Source organism: Anas acuta, chromosome 15 (genome assembly GCF_963932015.1).
Source record: "Anas acuta chromosome 15, bAnaAcu1.1, whole genome shotgun sequence".
NCBI lineage: Eukaryota > Metazoa > Chordata > Aves > Anseriformes > Anatidae > Anas > Anas acuta.
Genome location: NC_088993.1, coordinates 16,808,483 through 16,821,888, shown reverse-complemented (window position 1 = coordinate 16,821,888; position 13,406 = coordinate 16,808,483). Strand labels below are relative to the sequence as shown.

Genomic DNA, 13,406 nt, shown 5'->3' with positions numbered 1-13,406 from the left:
ATTGGCAGTATACTGGACCACACTGCTCTTTCACAGAGATACTTGTCTTTGGGCTGCCATAATTTGTTCTGTAAAACTTCGAATGTACATTTTGAAACAAAACTTCTAGCAGTTATTAAGATCTGGCTTCAGCATTTCACTTCAGCATTCACAACTATTATTAAAAAAAAAATAAAAAAATCCATCTGTTTTTCTTAGAAATTGGATGACTGTGCAGCCTTTGAAAACGGTAAGTTCTGATGTTCATGGGGAGAGATTTTTTATTAATATTTTATAACTTGTTTTGTCACTCCTTTGATTTGAAAGAGAGCTCACTGTCATGTAAACTGGTCGAGAGCGTAAGATCAGTTGGAGTTTGGAAACAGGAAAAGTTACATGATGTGGCTTTTTAACAGCTGGAAATATTTTTTAAAAAACCTTCAACTGTTGCACTGTGTTATGTAAGTAATGGTAATTGCTGCAGTTAGATTTTGATAAAATATATTTAAATCAGTGAAAGTTAAGACAAGTTTACTGGTGATCTTTACCAAGGGCTTCTTTATTCTTGATCTTTTGTATTATTTCACTTTTAGAAGTATATTTAAAGCTTAGTTTAAGAAAAAGATCTGCCAGGCATCTGGAACACTTCTGCTGCATAACGCCCCTTGGAGTGGGAGGGAAAGCAATCCTCTTTTAATTTGTACACTTGAAAAACGCATGGAGGAATCATGAAACTACTGTGAAAAACAAACATCTTTATATTGCAGAATACTCTGAGGAAAGAGATTCTTTCTGAAGCTGTAATTCTTGGTTTACTGTTGCATATGCATCTTTGATTTCATATAGGATGGGTGGGCCTTAGCTCCTAATTTTTATTTATAACCCCAAATCCTCGATCTTGGAAATAAAACCACTGAAAGGAGCCCCCACCCTACACAGCATGTGAACCTGGGCTTTCAGAATGCCCAAGGGTAACTTTTAAAGTGGTGGCCTACAAAGGGATTAGTTAACCCCCTGGATATCTATGGTTTTATAGATTATTCACTGTAATTATGAAAACATATCCAGTGCTTTGCAAAGGCACCTTTCCCCACAGGCTTTCCCATGTTTCACCACACCTCTTTTCTGTTGCAGCTCCCCAGTGATGATGGGCCCCAGCACCCAGGAGCAGGGCACCTCTGACCGCTGTTTAGTCGCCTATGAGCCAGCCCTTGGAGCACCCCAAGCTGCAACAACCCCACCTTGACAGCTGCCAGGGCATGTAGCTTCACACCCTGGGTGGATTCCAGACCTCAGGTTAAACTTTTATTTCTCGTTGTGTACATTCTTGCTACTTTAATACCTCTGCGCAAGGAGGCTGAGCATACGGGGACCTGGGAGCCAGGACATGGAAGCCTTCCTACTAACAAGCAGGTACCACAGGGAGAGCTGCAGTCCTCACCAGGACCCCAGAGCACTTTCCATACATCACCATTTTAATGTTTAATTTTTTATTTTTAAATTTTAAGTCAATATATAGAACAGAAGGGCTTGCACACACAGCCAGAGTCTTGCTGCTGCATTTCCTGCCCTGTTTTTGTCTCCCAGCACAGTCTGCACAGAAAGTTCCAAGGTACCGTTTAGGTATTAACCGGCTGCCCCACGCTGGGTTGGACTCCTGGCCTGGCCTCCGCTGTACAGCCTCAGAGGAGGCTGAAACCTCCATGGAAATGGGGTTGTTTCGGCCAAAGGTCTTCAGAGCTCATGAGCTATGTGTCCTTGACACCCGACAGTCCAGTAGATGCTTAGGCCATATCAATTTAATTCACAGGACAGTTTGTGTGTCTTTTTGTTTGCCAGTTACTCCCAAAGAGCCTTTTCCTATGCAGACAAGGGTCCCAGCCATGCTCTCGGTTAGGAGCGACGCGTTTGCTGTGCCACCTTGAACCGCATGGACAGGACGTCAGTTATCCCAGCCTCTATCTCATCGTTTACTTGCACAGACCCAACTCCTTCGGGAGTCCCCGTCAGAATCAAATCCCCTTCTTCCAGGGTGACAATTTCGCTGATGTAGCTGATCAGGTAGGGGATGGAGAAGATCATAGAGGAGGTCTCCCCCTCCTGCCTCAGCTTTCCATTCACCTTCAGCCAGATCTTCAGCTTGTGAGGGTCTGGGATCTTCTCCTTGGGCACAAATTCACTCACCGGGCAGGACGTGTTGAAGGCTTTGGCCAAGGTCCAGGGCAAACCTTTCTTTTTACACTCCTCCTGCGTGTCCCTGGCGGTCATGTCCAAGCACAGTGCGTACCCTGCCACATGCTCCATAGCAGCCTCCTGGGTCACGGCCTGGGCTCTCTTCCCGATCACCACCCCCAGCTCCACTTCGTGGTGCAGGCTGGCGCAGTAGTAAGGCCGGAGGATGGGAGATCCCTCCCGCAGGTAGGCAGAGGAAGGCTTGAGGAAGAAGAGGGGCTGTGCGGGCGGCGCGCTGCCCATCTCCTTGGCGTGCTCGGCATAGTTGCGCCCCACGCAGACGATGTTCCTGCCCCACTCCCAGAAGCGAGACAAGGGCCGGGAGGAGGCCATGAGCTCGGCGGCTCCTTCCCCGGGGTGCCCTTGGGGTGTCCTTGCCGGGCTGGGAGCCACAAATCCAGCTCCGTGTTTCTTCCTTCCCCTGCCTGCTGCCTCCCAGGGCCAGGCCGCGTACCTCCGCCTCCTCACCCAGCCCCACCACAGGGCTGGGCAAAAAAAAAGGAAAAAAATAAAAATAAATAAATAAAAAAATAAAAAAGGGCCTGGCCCGGGTGTGCAAAGAGGGGCCGGGCGGGCTCAGCGCCGCCCCCGTTGTACGCCGGGGCTGGGGCCGGGGCTGGCCGCTGGGGGCTGCCACCGCCTCCTCCTCCTCCTCCTCCTCCTCCTCCTCCCGGGGCGGGGAGCGAAGGTAACCGGGCCGGGCCGGGCCTGCACCATGCGCGGCGGGGGCTGGCGGAGCCTCGGCACCGCCCTGCGAGCTGGGGCCCTGCTCCGAGCCGGTAGGTGGGGAGGGAGGCTCGGCCGGAGCCCACCTGCCCCGCCGGGCACGGAGCTGGGGGGCGGCCGGAGGCTGCCCTTGGGAGGGGGGCGGCCGGGGGTCCCCCTGCCTCCGGGGGTCCCCCTTGCTCAGGGGGCGTCCCCTGACACCCGAGGGGTCCCCCTTCCTCCGGGGGTTCCCTTCCTCCGGGGCTGGGCAGGAGGCTTTGGGGGTGTTGAGGCCCCAGAGGGGGACGGGGGTATCTGGGGGTCCCCCCCCCCGGGAGCAGCAGTTTGACGGTGGCTTCTCTTCTCCTTTGCCCACTCAGGGGTGCGCAGAGCTTTTTAAGCTGACTCACAGCCCCAAGTAGGTCAGTATCTGCTTAGCTGGAGCCTGGCTCTGGTGGTGGTTGGTTTGCTTTTTTTTTATTATTTATTTATTTTTTTAATTTTCTACTGATAACTGATCTTGGAGGCTCCTGGAGTTCCTGGGCTGCCACGGGCGCTGGTTGTGGATCTGGGGAACTGAGGGCTGGGAGCTGGAATTTTAACTGAGCTCAATGCGAAATTGTATCGATAACGTTAAAAAAAAAAAAAAAAGGCTGGGCTGTGCATTTAAACTTGCGGCCTAAATTCTGAAAGCGTCTCTTGGAACTGCAGCTTGGGCTGGGGCTTGACAGTGTCTCGGGCGGGTCTTGCTGGAGGCCTTTTGCATCACTCCAGTTTTAAGACCTGGCCTTATGAGCAAGAACCCTTGGGAGTTAGTGCCAGGCATGGAAACCCTGGTGCTATCTTGGGAACGAGCAAACCGAGGGGCTGGCAGACCCAATTCCCCCTTGCAGGGTGTGCATGGGTGGGCGTCCTGCGAGCTGCTGCTCCCCGGGGGTGTGCAGCCAACGCAAGCTCGCCCGGTGTCCAAAAATATCTGCACATTAAAAAGTGAACGTGGTGTTTCTACTGATGTGGCAATGCAGGGATGTACATCTGGGGATGCATGTGCGGTCGCTTTCGTGTGTGACAGCCACATCTGAAAGAGGAATTTTCCACTCTTTGCTGTAATTAAAAAAAGAGTAAAACAAAATACTGTGGAGAAAGTGTATAAAGCACCCCCTTACTGCAGTAACCTCTTACTAACCTATGCTGCTGACCGCTTGCCCCTAACCTCGAGCATGCATGTGTTACCATCAGTGCTTCCCATGTGCTTCAGGCATCGAGTCAGCAGGGACGTGGTATAAAACGAGTGGAAATGAAATTATTGGACCTTAATTTTGGAGGAGCCCTGCGTGCATCACAGTGATCTCGAAATGAGCCCATTTTATTAGGTGCTGGGGAAGAGCAGGGCTGGGGCTGAGCCTGCTGCTCTCCTACGAGCAGTGCTGGGTGTGCGTGAGAGCTTTTGGTGTGCTCCTTGAACAGGCAGACCGGAGAGGTGCAGCTCGGCTGCAGATGGGAGTCAGAATGAGTTTCATGTGGCGTGGACGCTTTCTTGTCCCTTTGTTTAGATCGCATCTCAGAAAACATTTCCGTGTGTGGTGTCGTTTGTTTGTTGTGCACGAATCCTGAGCGAAACATGCGAGGAGTCTTGAGGATCATGGCCAAGATTAAAAATGGTTCATAGGAAGAAAGCATTGTAACTATGTGAATAATTCCTTTGAGTTCAAGCTAGGGTTGTGGTTTTGTATTTTTTTTCTTTTTATTATTTTCCAGTTTGCATCTACTCTGCAAACAAACATACAGCAAACATAGCTCTTGTGACTGGTTACATCCACAGGCAAAGTGCTCCATGTTATGCTAGAGCAGTTGAGGAGCGATTACTTTTTGTTCCTACCACGTAATAGTAAGGATTTGTTATTCTCTTTTTTTTTTTTTTTTTTAAAAAGGACTTTTCTGCCCCTAAGGACCACTTGGCAGGTATGGATGCTTTCTTTAACACTACGTGCCTTCTGTGTCACATACCCAGAGCATGCCTACACTGTTGTGCCTTGGGATTATTTTTTTGCATTTAATTTTACCCCCATCTCCCCTCTGTGCCTCCTTCCCAATACCAGCAGGCGAGGTAGTGATGCAGAAGGGGAAGATGTTCTGGGCAGGATAGTGGTACTGGAGGGGCCCTAGGGGTGCTGCTACCCCTGTGCTGGGTTTGCAGCTGCATGCACGGTGGGAGCTTTGGTCCTGGCTTTGCAGCACTGTGTGGGTCAGCCTCTGGAGCTCCGGGTGGGCTGCAGGCAGCCTGCGGGGCCTCTGCTCCCCGAAGCTGCCTCTTATCAGGACTGAGCTGTTGTGAGAGTGGGCCAGGCTGATAAGAGAATTATCACCCCTCCCTTTGGCACCCATGGAGGTTACCGAGCACCAAGTGCGGAGCATTAGGGCTGGAGGCAGTGGTGCAAAATGAACCAGGAGCTGAGCCAGCATGATTCAGAGCAACGCAGGCACCTTCAGTGGCATGTGGGGGCCTTGGGGGTTGAAGACAACTGATGTGTGATTTGTAGAGGCTGGTGTCTCTCACCCTGCATGCGCATGGACCCAGGCCTGTGCTGTGGGTTGCTGGCAGTGAAAGGCCTCGTTGTCTTTGTTTTCCTTCCCTTTTTTTATGGCAGAGCTTCTTATGACTCAGTTGCTTCTTTAAGAACTGTGCATCTGTGAGTTAAAGAGTGGGGGGGAAAAAAGGAGCCCAGGTTACTTGCATCTGGAATCAGATTTTCTACTTGGATTTGATTAAACATTTAACCAAAAGCAAATAGGGAAGCACTGCTGTTGCATCAAGGTAGTCCGTGAGCAAGAACCCTTCCTGCAGTGCATGCCTGGTATCTGCCAGGCAGGGAGCCTGGCCTTCCACGCAGAGAACCTCCCCTCTCTCTGTAGCTCTACGTAAGAAGTGATTTCCCCAATTAATGAACCAGATATTTCTGTTCTAGCAGTATCTGTATTTCTTTCTTTCTTTTTTTTTTTTTTCTCCCTTTTGGTTGTAACATGGCATTTTGTGCTTTTTTTTTTTTTTTTTTGCAAAGTCATTGTCTCAGGCTGACCTTTGCCCAAGTGCTCCCTCTCTGTTCTGCTTTCCTGCCCCTTGAAACCTCTCCAACCAAGGCACAGTGTTTCGCCTGCATGAGTACATCCCTAGGAGCAGAGTCCCATCCCTTTCTCAGAAGCTGCAGAGCACCAAGATCCTCCCATGCTGCAGGGCACAGGGTGACACAGCCAGGCACTAACGCTTTGTCCCGTGGTGGCTGCTCTCCTCTTCTCCTCTAAAGGAGGCAGGTTGGGCTGTGCATGCCCTTCTCCTTGCCCACAGACCTGCTGTGCTGTCCTACTTTTACCCCTCCCAGGGCTAACCTGAAGTCTGGCTGTTTTTGGCTCCCCAGGTCCTGTGTGGCTGCGAGCTTTCTTCCTGCACACAGAGCACGAGCAGAGGAAGTCGAAGACGGTCACGCAAGCCGACATGAAGGTGGAGCTCCTCCCGGCCCTCACAGACAACTACATGTACCTCCTCATCGACGAGGAGACGAAGGAGGCCGCAATAGTTGATCCCGTGCAGCCCCAGAAGGTAATGCTGTCCGCTGCCCCCGGGAGCGGGCTGCTTCTCTGGGAGATGCTTCCAGGCTGCCACGTACACGAGGGAATTAGTCACGGGCTGACTCAGGCTTGGGGAAAGGCAGGAAATGCTGGCCTCTCCTGCGTGCAGATAAAGCTTCACTGAGCTTCAGAGCGCAGGCAGCTTCTCTCTGACTTGGAGAGTTGCTGCCCTGATTTTGTTCCCTCCCCGTGTTTGCTCTTGTGCAGAAAAGAGGAAATGGGACTGAGGGTTTAGTCATGGCCTGGCTGGATCAGAGACCTCGTGTCCTGATCTGTAATGACTGCTTGAAGAGGGCTGGGCTCTCTGCAAAGTTGCTGGGGTGATTGCATGCACGTGTGGCTCTCAAACCCTGTAGTGGTTGCACACAGGTACCAGGTGTGCTGTTCAGTTGCTTCATGTGAGTTCTAATGCTCTCCTCGTGCCTGTTTCTGCAGGTTTTGGATGCAGTCAAAAAGCATGGCGTGAAGCTGACCACTGTCCTGACCACACACCATCACTGGTAACTTCATCTGCTGTAGTGGGATCCCCCTTTCCTCCGCATTAACACAAGCAGTTAATAATTGTTTCTCTTCTGGATCAGATTTCTCTCGTCAGGAGCTTAGGTGTGAGGCGAGGATCAGAGCTCAGGCAGTGCCCTTGGCCTGTCGGACACCAGGATACCGACTGTGCAGGGACACAGGTCCCTGGGTGTCCCAGTGGGCCTGGATTCAGAGTGCAGATGTGAGGACAGGAGCAAAGAGGAAAGGCTCCAGTGGTGAGAGTTCATCCTTGCATCTGGGCCTTGGTCATTGCCTTTCCTTCTTAACTGCTTTGGCAGTGATGCTTTCTTGTGCTGTTGGTGGCTCAGCTGGAGCAGACAGTCCTCCCAAATCTTCCTTTACAAGGTAGGAGAGGGATAAATGGAGTAAGAGAAGTCTCTAAGAGAGGATGGCTCAAATCAGCACACCGTTGTGTGCCTGTGGGGGACAGTTGCTGTGGCTGTTCCTTGCTCTTATTTGACCAGACAGCTTGGAGCTACGACTGATCAAGCGTTAGCACAGACTTGGAAGCACAGTAGCGAGATAATTAGTGAGGCAAAGGAAGACACTCCCTCAGTCTGAGGTTGGTAAATGGCTGCTTTGAAGTTGTGTGTCAAGATCTCTCCTAGAAGATGTCCAGGTGCTAGCAGACTGGGCACACCCAGGCTATCCCAAATGCTGTTTTGTTTGTTTGCATTGCTCTGGGGGACAGTCTGGTCCTTACCTGGTCCAGAGGCATGGTGAGCACACGAGGAAGTGAAGTGCAGAGAAATCAGTACGAAGTAGCCGAGTGCACAACAAAGATGGGAAAGTCTTCCTGTGCCTGGAGTCAAGCCAGACTTTATATGAGTAATTCTTGCTATGACCAGGCACATTGTTTAGGCTACGAGTTCTCTGTGTTAGAGCCTTTAACCTTCAAAATGCTGACTTCTTTTAGCTGGTCAGTGGGATAAACGTGCAGGTAGCTGTGGAGTGCAGCACTGAGTTGCTGGGGCATGTCTCTGCGGCACGATACTTAGTCAGCAGCTGTGGGAAGATTACCTGGGTTGCAGATTAACTCTGCCAGGGACATGGAGATGAATGTTTTGCTTTAGCAGTTTTGCAGTGCTGAACCTGAATAACCTCTCCCATGGGTCGTGGTGGTGCCACTGAATCGATAACTGTTATCCCAGTCATCTCAGTGCCCCAGTTACTGGAGAGGTGACTCTGATCCTCTGAGGCCGGTGTTTCCCAACCAGGTGTGAAACTGAGGGGGTTGTTGGAGAGACAGTGACCAAAGTCCTATTTAGAAATCCTTCCTAAATGTGCTGCTCTGCAGCCACCAGCACTTAATTAACTGGCATATAAAGAAACTATCTCCACTGGTGCTGACGTAGCATGCTCTTTGATAGGACGGTGTTAGATGTCAGGATATGGGGAGACCAGTTGATCAGAAATGATCACTTGGAGGTTACTGTTGCGATAGGAGCTAAGATAAATTTGTGTTCATCCTTACCAAAATCCCTTGTTCTGACCTTCCAGGGACCATGCTGGAGGAAACGAGAAGCTCGTTAAGATGGAGACGGGGCTGCGCGTGTACGGCGGGGACAGCAGAGTTGGAGCTCTGACACAGAAGGTGTCTCACCTGACAACGCTCAAGGTAAAGGGAGTGGTCTGCAGGACTTGGCTGAGGGCATCTCCCATTCCTCTCACAGCTTGGAGGTGGACTGGTGTGGTGTTTTTTGTTTTTTACTGTGTTAACATTTCTTGGAAGTAGTGGATGGCTTAACTACGTCTTTTCCCCTTTTCCTGCCCTATGAGCCACAGTCCCTCTGGCTCCTGTTAGCTGGTGTGAGTTCTCATGGTAACATTGGCATGGCTCAGACGTGTGTATTGCCTGGGATATGCTGGGTGTCTGTCTGCTCTTTGACAGCTCTCTTAATTGGGGTGGTCAGAGCCAAAATGCGAAAGCACAGGGCTTGTGTTCTGCTTAGAGCCTGGGTAGCACTGAGGAAATGCAAACGGTGCTCTCTGAATGCAGGCTGAAACACAGGGTGAAGAGAAAGTGGGCCAGCAGGGCTAGCTGCCTTGCGTTGCTTTTCCAGAGCTAAAGTGGCAAACCTCGTTGAAACGTGGCTGTTTGTTTATAGATGAGCTGGCAGATTGCATAAACTGCTATGAAATTTGCAGGCTGGCATGAATGTCACTGCTATTCCTGCAGTGCACCTTTTGTGGGGCAGTCAGAAGCAAAGAAGGGAGCACAGCAGAACATGGGAAGGTGCACAAATTAAGGCTGTGGGGTAAACATCCTCATGAATGTGTTTAATCCCTCCCTTTTCTTGAGCGTCTTCCACTTCTACCCTTCAGCTTCATTTTTGTTCGGAGCTTTTTCCGCTTGATTAACTTTGTTTAGGATTTTGTATGGCTCTAGATCTATTTTCCCTTGCTGCCAACCAGACGCTGAGTCACTCTGCATGCAAATGAAAGAATCTGGCAGTTCTCTTTGTAACAACACCTGCTAAGAGGAAACAGCTCCCTTCCAAGTCCTTGCCATAAAACTCTTTTGCTGGACTCTCTCAGGAAAAGAGCTGATGTTTACTGACCAGCTACGTGAGAATTTGCCTGTAGGACTACTAGGCCATTGTAATAGTTGCAATTCTTTTCTAATGGTACAAATGCTCCCAAACAGTAGCTTAAGCTCCAGTCTTCTGCCTTCTTCTCAGGTGGGATCTCTTAATGTGAAATGCCTCTGTACGCCGTGTCACACTTCTGGACACATCTGTTATTATGTGACTAAGCCAAATAGCTCCGAGCCACCTGCTGTTTTTACAGGTGAGGAGTTGGGAGGTTACACCGCCGGCAGTCTGTGTTGCGAAGAAATAAGCTACCCCTCTGCCTGTGTGCTCCTGACTCTGGATGTGCATTCGCTCCTTATTACCAGTGCAGCTAATTTAACTCCCACACCTTGTCCCCGCACAAAGCTACCTAGTAGTAATTGTAAATGAAACCAGTGAAACTCCTCTAGTTCCGTAAACTATTGCTGGACACCCTGCAAGCAAAATCAAGAATGAGCCCTGGATGAGTCCTACCTCTATTGCTTTTTTCACTGAAATGAGCTGTTTTTTTTTTTTTTTTTTTTTTTTTTTATTGTCCTCACAGTAAAGAGGACAAGTGTTTATTGTAGAAGGGACAAGAGTGGACAGCAGACACAGGTAGGGAAGCTCTGGCATGGTTTGCCTGGTGAGGCTGTGGGATTTCCTGCATCAGAAGCTGAGATTAGGTTAGAGAACCATTTGTTGTGTGGGTTTATGTAGCACCGAGCCAGTGTGGGGCAGCAGGAAAGCCTGGCTGTCCCTGTGCCTTCCTGGTGAGGGCAGAGCAGCGTGAGCTGCAGAGAGGGCAGCAATGGCAAGACCGAGCCCTCAGGGTGTTCACATTGGGTGTGAAGAGCTCTGTCTGATGCCATATCACGCCTTGCTTGCAGGTGACACGCTGTTTGTGGCCGGCTGTGGGAAATTCTTCGAGGGAACCCCAGAGGAAATGTACAGAGCGCTGATTGAGATCTTGGGCAGCTTGGACCCTGAAACGGTATGGAACTCTTCTTTTATGCTAGTAAGGTAACCAGCCAGAAACTACTACAGACATCAGAAAAAAACATCTTCCCAGTAATAGTGTTCAGTGAGAGAATTTCTCATGTTGAAGGAATGCACGCTTACTTCAGGAGTTGTTTTCGAATAGCTGGAGTCCTTTGAGAAGGAAATGGGTACCCAAATATGTTTGTGTTCTGTGGGGAAAGTAGAGTCTGCTTATTGAAACAAAGGCTGGAGAGCTTGGATGCCCTGGTCCTTTCATCAGGCTAACTGTTAAATTTGCACTTAGCGTTGTCTGGTAACTCCCAGCACTTTGCATCTGTCTGGTGGAGAGAACGGTGAATCCTGGGGGCTTGACTCTTGTTTCTGCTGTGTACAATAACGCTGATGATTTGGCACTCCACCTTTGTGCCCTCAGAGTTACCACGTGTAACTCATCCTTTCTCTTCCTAGAGAGTTTACTGTGGTCACGAATACACTATCAACAATCTCAAATTTGCTCGGCACGTTGAACCCAATAATGCAAGTATCCAGGAGAAGCTTGCTTGGGCCAAGGTAGGTTGGTTCATCCTTTTCCTAAACTTGTGTGCCTTCGTGGAGGAAGAGCCTCTCTGAGGACGTAGAGGAGAGGGGATGGTGGTGGGGTGTTCCTCTTTCACCAAAACATTCCCCATCAGGCAGAAATCTCTCCCTTGTTCTAGGCCAAGTACGACAGCGGCGAGCCAACCATACCCTCCACCATCGCAGAAGAGTTCACGTACAACCCCTTCATGAGAGTGAGGTAGGAACGGGCCCTCTGGCTTGGGGTGGAGGGGGGTGTGGGAGGGATGAGGTCTCTGAACAAAGAGCCTTAAGTGGGAATTACTCTCTTGCTTCACACATTCCTGTTTGATGCCCTCAAGACTCTCCTTAAAGCATTTGCATTCCGTAAGTAAGGTACGGTACTCGTTGTCCTGGCAGAAGGTTGTTGCAGTAAAATTGGAAGGGTTTTGGCGAGCATCTCTGCCAGTGCTGAAGTCCCTGAGTTCAGGAGCCAGAACAAGCTTTATTGTGTAATGATGTTCCTTCAGCACGCAGGGTTGGGCAGACGGACGCAGTAAAAGATGCCATTCAAGGCATAAAAGTGTTTGCAACTTCCTCTTGCCTGTGAGTGTTTCAACCAAGAGAGCTGATAAGCCTGTGCCAAAGCCCCGAGTCCTTGATCTTAAACAGAACATATCCCCTTGATACAGGCAAAATGGGGCAGTAGTGACTTCATACCTGAGATTTTATCTTTCAGCCTTTGCATTTTCTGTCCCTGGCGTTCCCTCCTGGCAGGGAGAAGACAGTTCAGCAGCACGCTGGAGAGACGGACCCTATCCGGACAATGGGAGCCATCAGAAAAGAGAAGGATAACTTCAGGGTCCCAAAGGACTGAGCACTCTGCCTAGGTCACTTTACTGTCAGTTTCATAGCAACTTGGATTATTCAGATGTCTTAGGAATTGAACGTTCTGTTGTGGTCGAGACAGTCTTATTTAGGTTTCTATTTTATTTTAATTGAGGAAAAAAAAAAGCACTTTGCCCTTGTTGAGATACTCTACAGCATATTTATATTATGATGAAGAATATTTATCCCTTTATTGCTGGCTCTCCAACTGTCACGTGTCACATGCAGATCATTTTACAAGCGTTGGTACATAGCTCAGAGGCTGGGGTAGGGAAGGGCCGAGCCTTGAGGCTTAGGAAAAAAACTCCTGTTATTTTATAGGCGCCTAATGTGTACGCAGACAGTGGGATTGGGGCTGCTCTACGTGAAGGTATTCGGTCTCCGTTTAAAGCAGGGACAAAATGCAGTTAACTGCATTGCCATCTGAAGATAGAAGCTTTTCTTCCATGCTGCTACTTAAACTATTCTGTCACTTCTGGCTCTACTAAAACCTCTCAGTGATGGACCTGCTCTGCCGCAGCCAGTTTAGGGCATGGTTTGTTAAATATGCTGTGGCCTGGCTCTTCCCATGGCACGCCGGGACTGTCCAGCTGTTTTGCAGGGATCTTCTCTTCTCTTTGACATTCCTTGTCCTGGACTGCAGTAACTTTTCCAGGCAGCATGCTGGCTTAGAGATTGCACCGCTGCTTATGCCCTTTCCCTGCTAACTGAAGCCTGCTTGCATGCACCTGCTTACTGCTCGTGGGCGTGATCTGTGTGTTACTTGTGTGAGTACCACAAAAATGAAGAAGGAATTTGTCTGCTGTTCCCTGAGAAGAAAGAACTTACCTAGCATATAAGTGTCTTAAAGGCTTGGCATCTGTCCTTAATGCATCTTCCTCCCAGGTGTGTTAAATCCCTCGTTTCTTGGTCTCAGTTGCATGCTGCGGATCTGCTCAAATACAAGAGATTTGCAAACAAATGTTTCACAGCTGAATCTGTAACAGATTTGAACAGTTTTGGTTCCAGTTTCTCTCCCTAGTGCACGCTGGTTGGTAAGCAGTGCCGTGAGGGAGTGCACAACCGCCTGGATTTCAGCTCTGTAACTTGGTCTGCTGTTCTAAAGAGCGTGCTGAGTGGCAGTGTAGGAGCGGAGTTTGGTGTAGCACCATTTCCTTATTTGCTTTAAAAAAAAAAAAGGGTAAATTTTTATGTATTTTAGAAAAATGGTACCTAAAACTTTACTGACTCCTTAACTTGAATGCTGTGCTGCTACAACTAAGCATGACTGTACTGGTGGCTGTTTGACAACTGGGGAAATAAACGCAGCTGTAAACAGTATGGCAGTCTGGAAAAAAAAAGTGGACCTCT

The 13,406-nt window shown here is 49.5% G+C and overlaps 2 protein-coding genes across 6 annotated transcripts; one reads left to right on the top strand and one right to left on the bottom strand.

Moving 5' to 3' along the window:
* Nucleotides 1–1,452: 1,452 nt before the first annotated feature.
* Nucleotides 1,453–2,720, bottom strand: FAHD1 (fumarylacetoacetate hydrolase domain containing 1). The gene has a single exon (XM_068699885.1). The coding sequence runs from the start codon at nt 2,542–2,544 to the stop codon at nt 1,873–1,875; it is 672 nt and encodes a 223-aa protein (XP_068555986.1). The 5' UTR covers nt 2,545–2,720; the 3' UTR covers nt 1,453–1,872.
* A 58-nt stretch (nt 2,721–2,778) lies between these two features.
* LOC137865106 (hydroxyacylglutathione hydrolase, mitochondrial) lies at nt 2,779–13,376 on the top strand. 5 transcript variants are annotated; one of them, XM_068699881.1, is made up of 10 exons: nt 2,892–2,990; nt 4,848–4,878; nt 6,330–6,511; nt 6,976–7,040; nt 8,581–8,698; nt 9,762–9,870; nt 10,523–10,626; nt 11,082–11,183; nt 11,330–11,409; nt 11,946–13,376. In XM_068699881.1, the coding sequence occupies exons 3-10, from the start codon at nt 6,407–6,409 to the stop codon at nt 12,043–12,045; spliced, it is 783 nt and encodes a 260-aa protein (XP_068555982.1). In that variant the 5' UTR covers nt 2,892–2,990; nt 4,848–4,878; nt 6,330–6,406; the 3' UTR covers nt 12,046–13,376. The 5 variants fall into 5 exon arrangements, with proteins under 5 accessions (XP_068555984.1, XP_068555980.1, XP_068555982.1 ...); XM_068699880.1 differs by lacking the exon at nt 4,848–4,878 and adding an exon at nt 3,297–3,338 and having other exon boundaries at nt 2,899–2,990; XM_068699882.1 differs by lacking the exon at nt 2,892–2,990 and adding an exon at nt 3,297–3,338.
* Nucleotides 13,377–13,406: the final 30 nt, after the last annotated feature.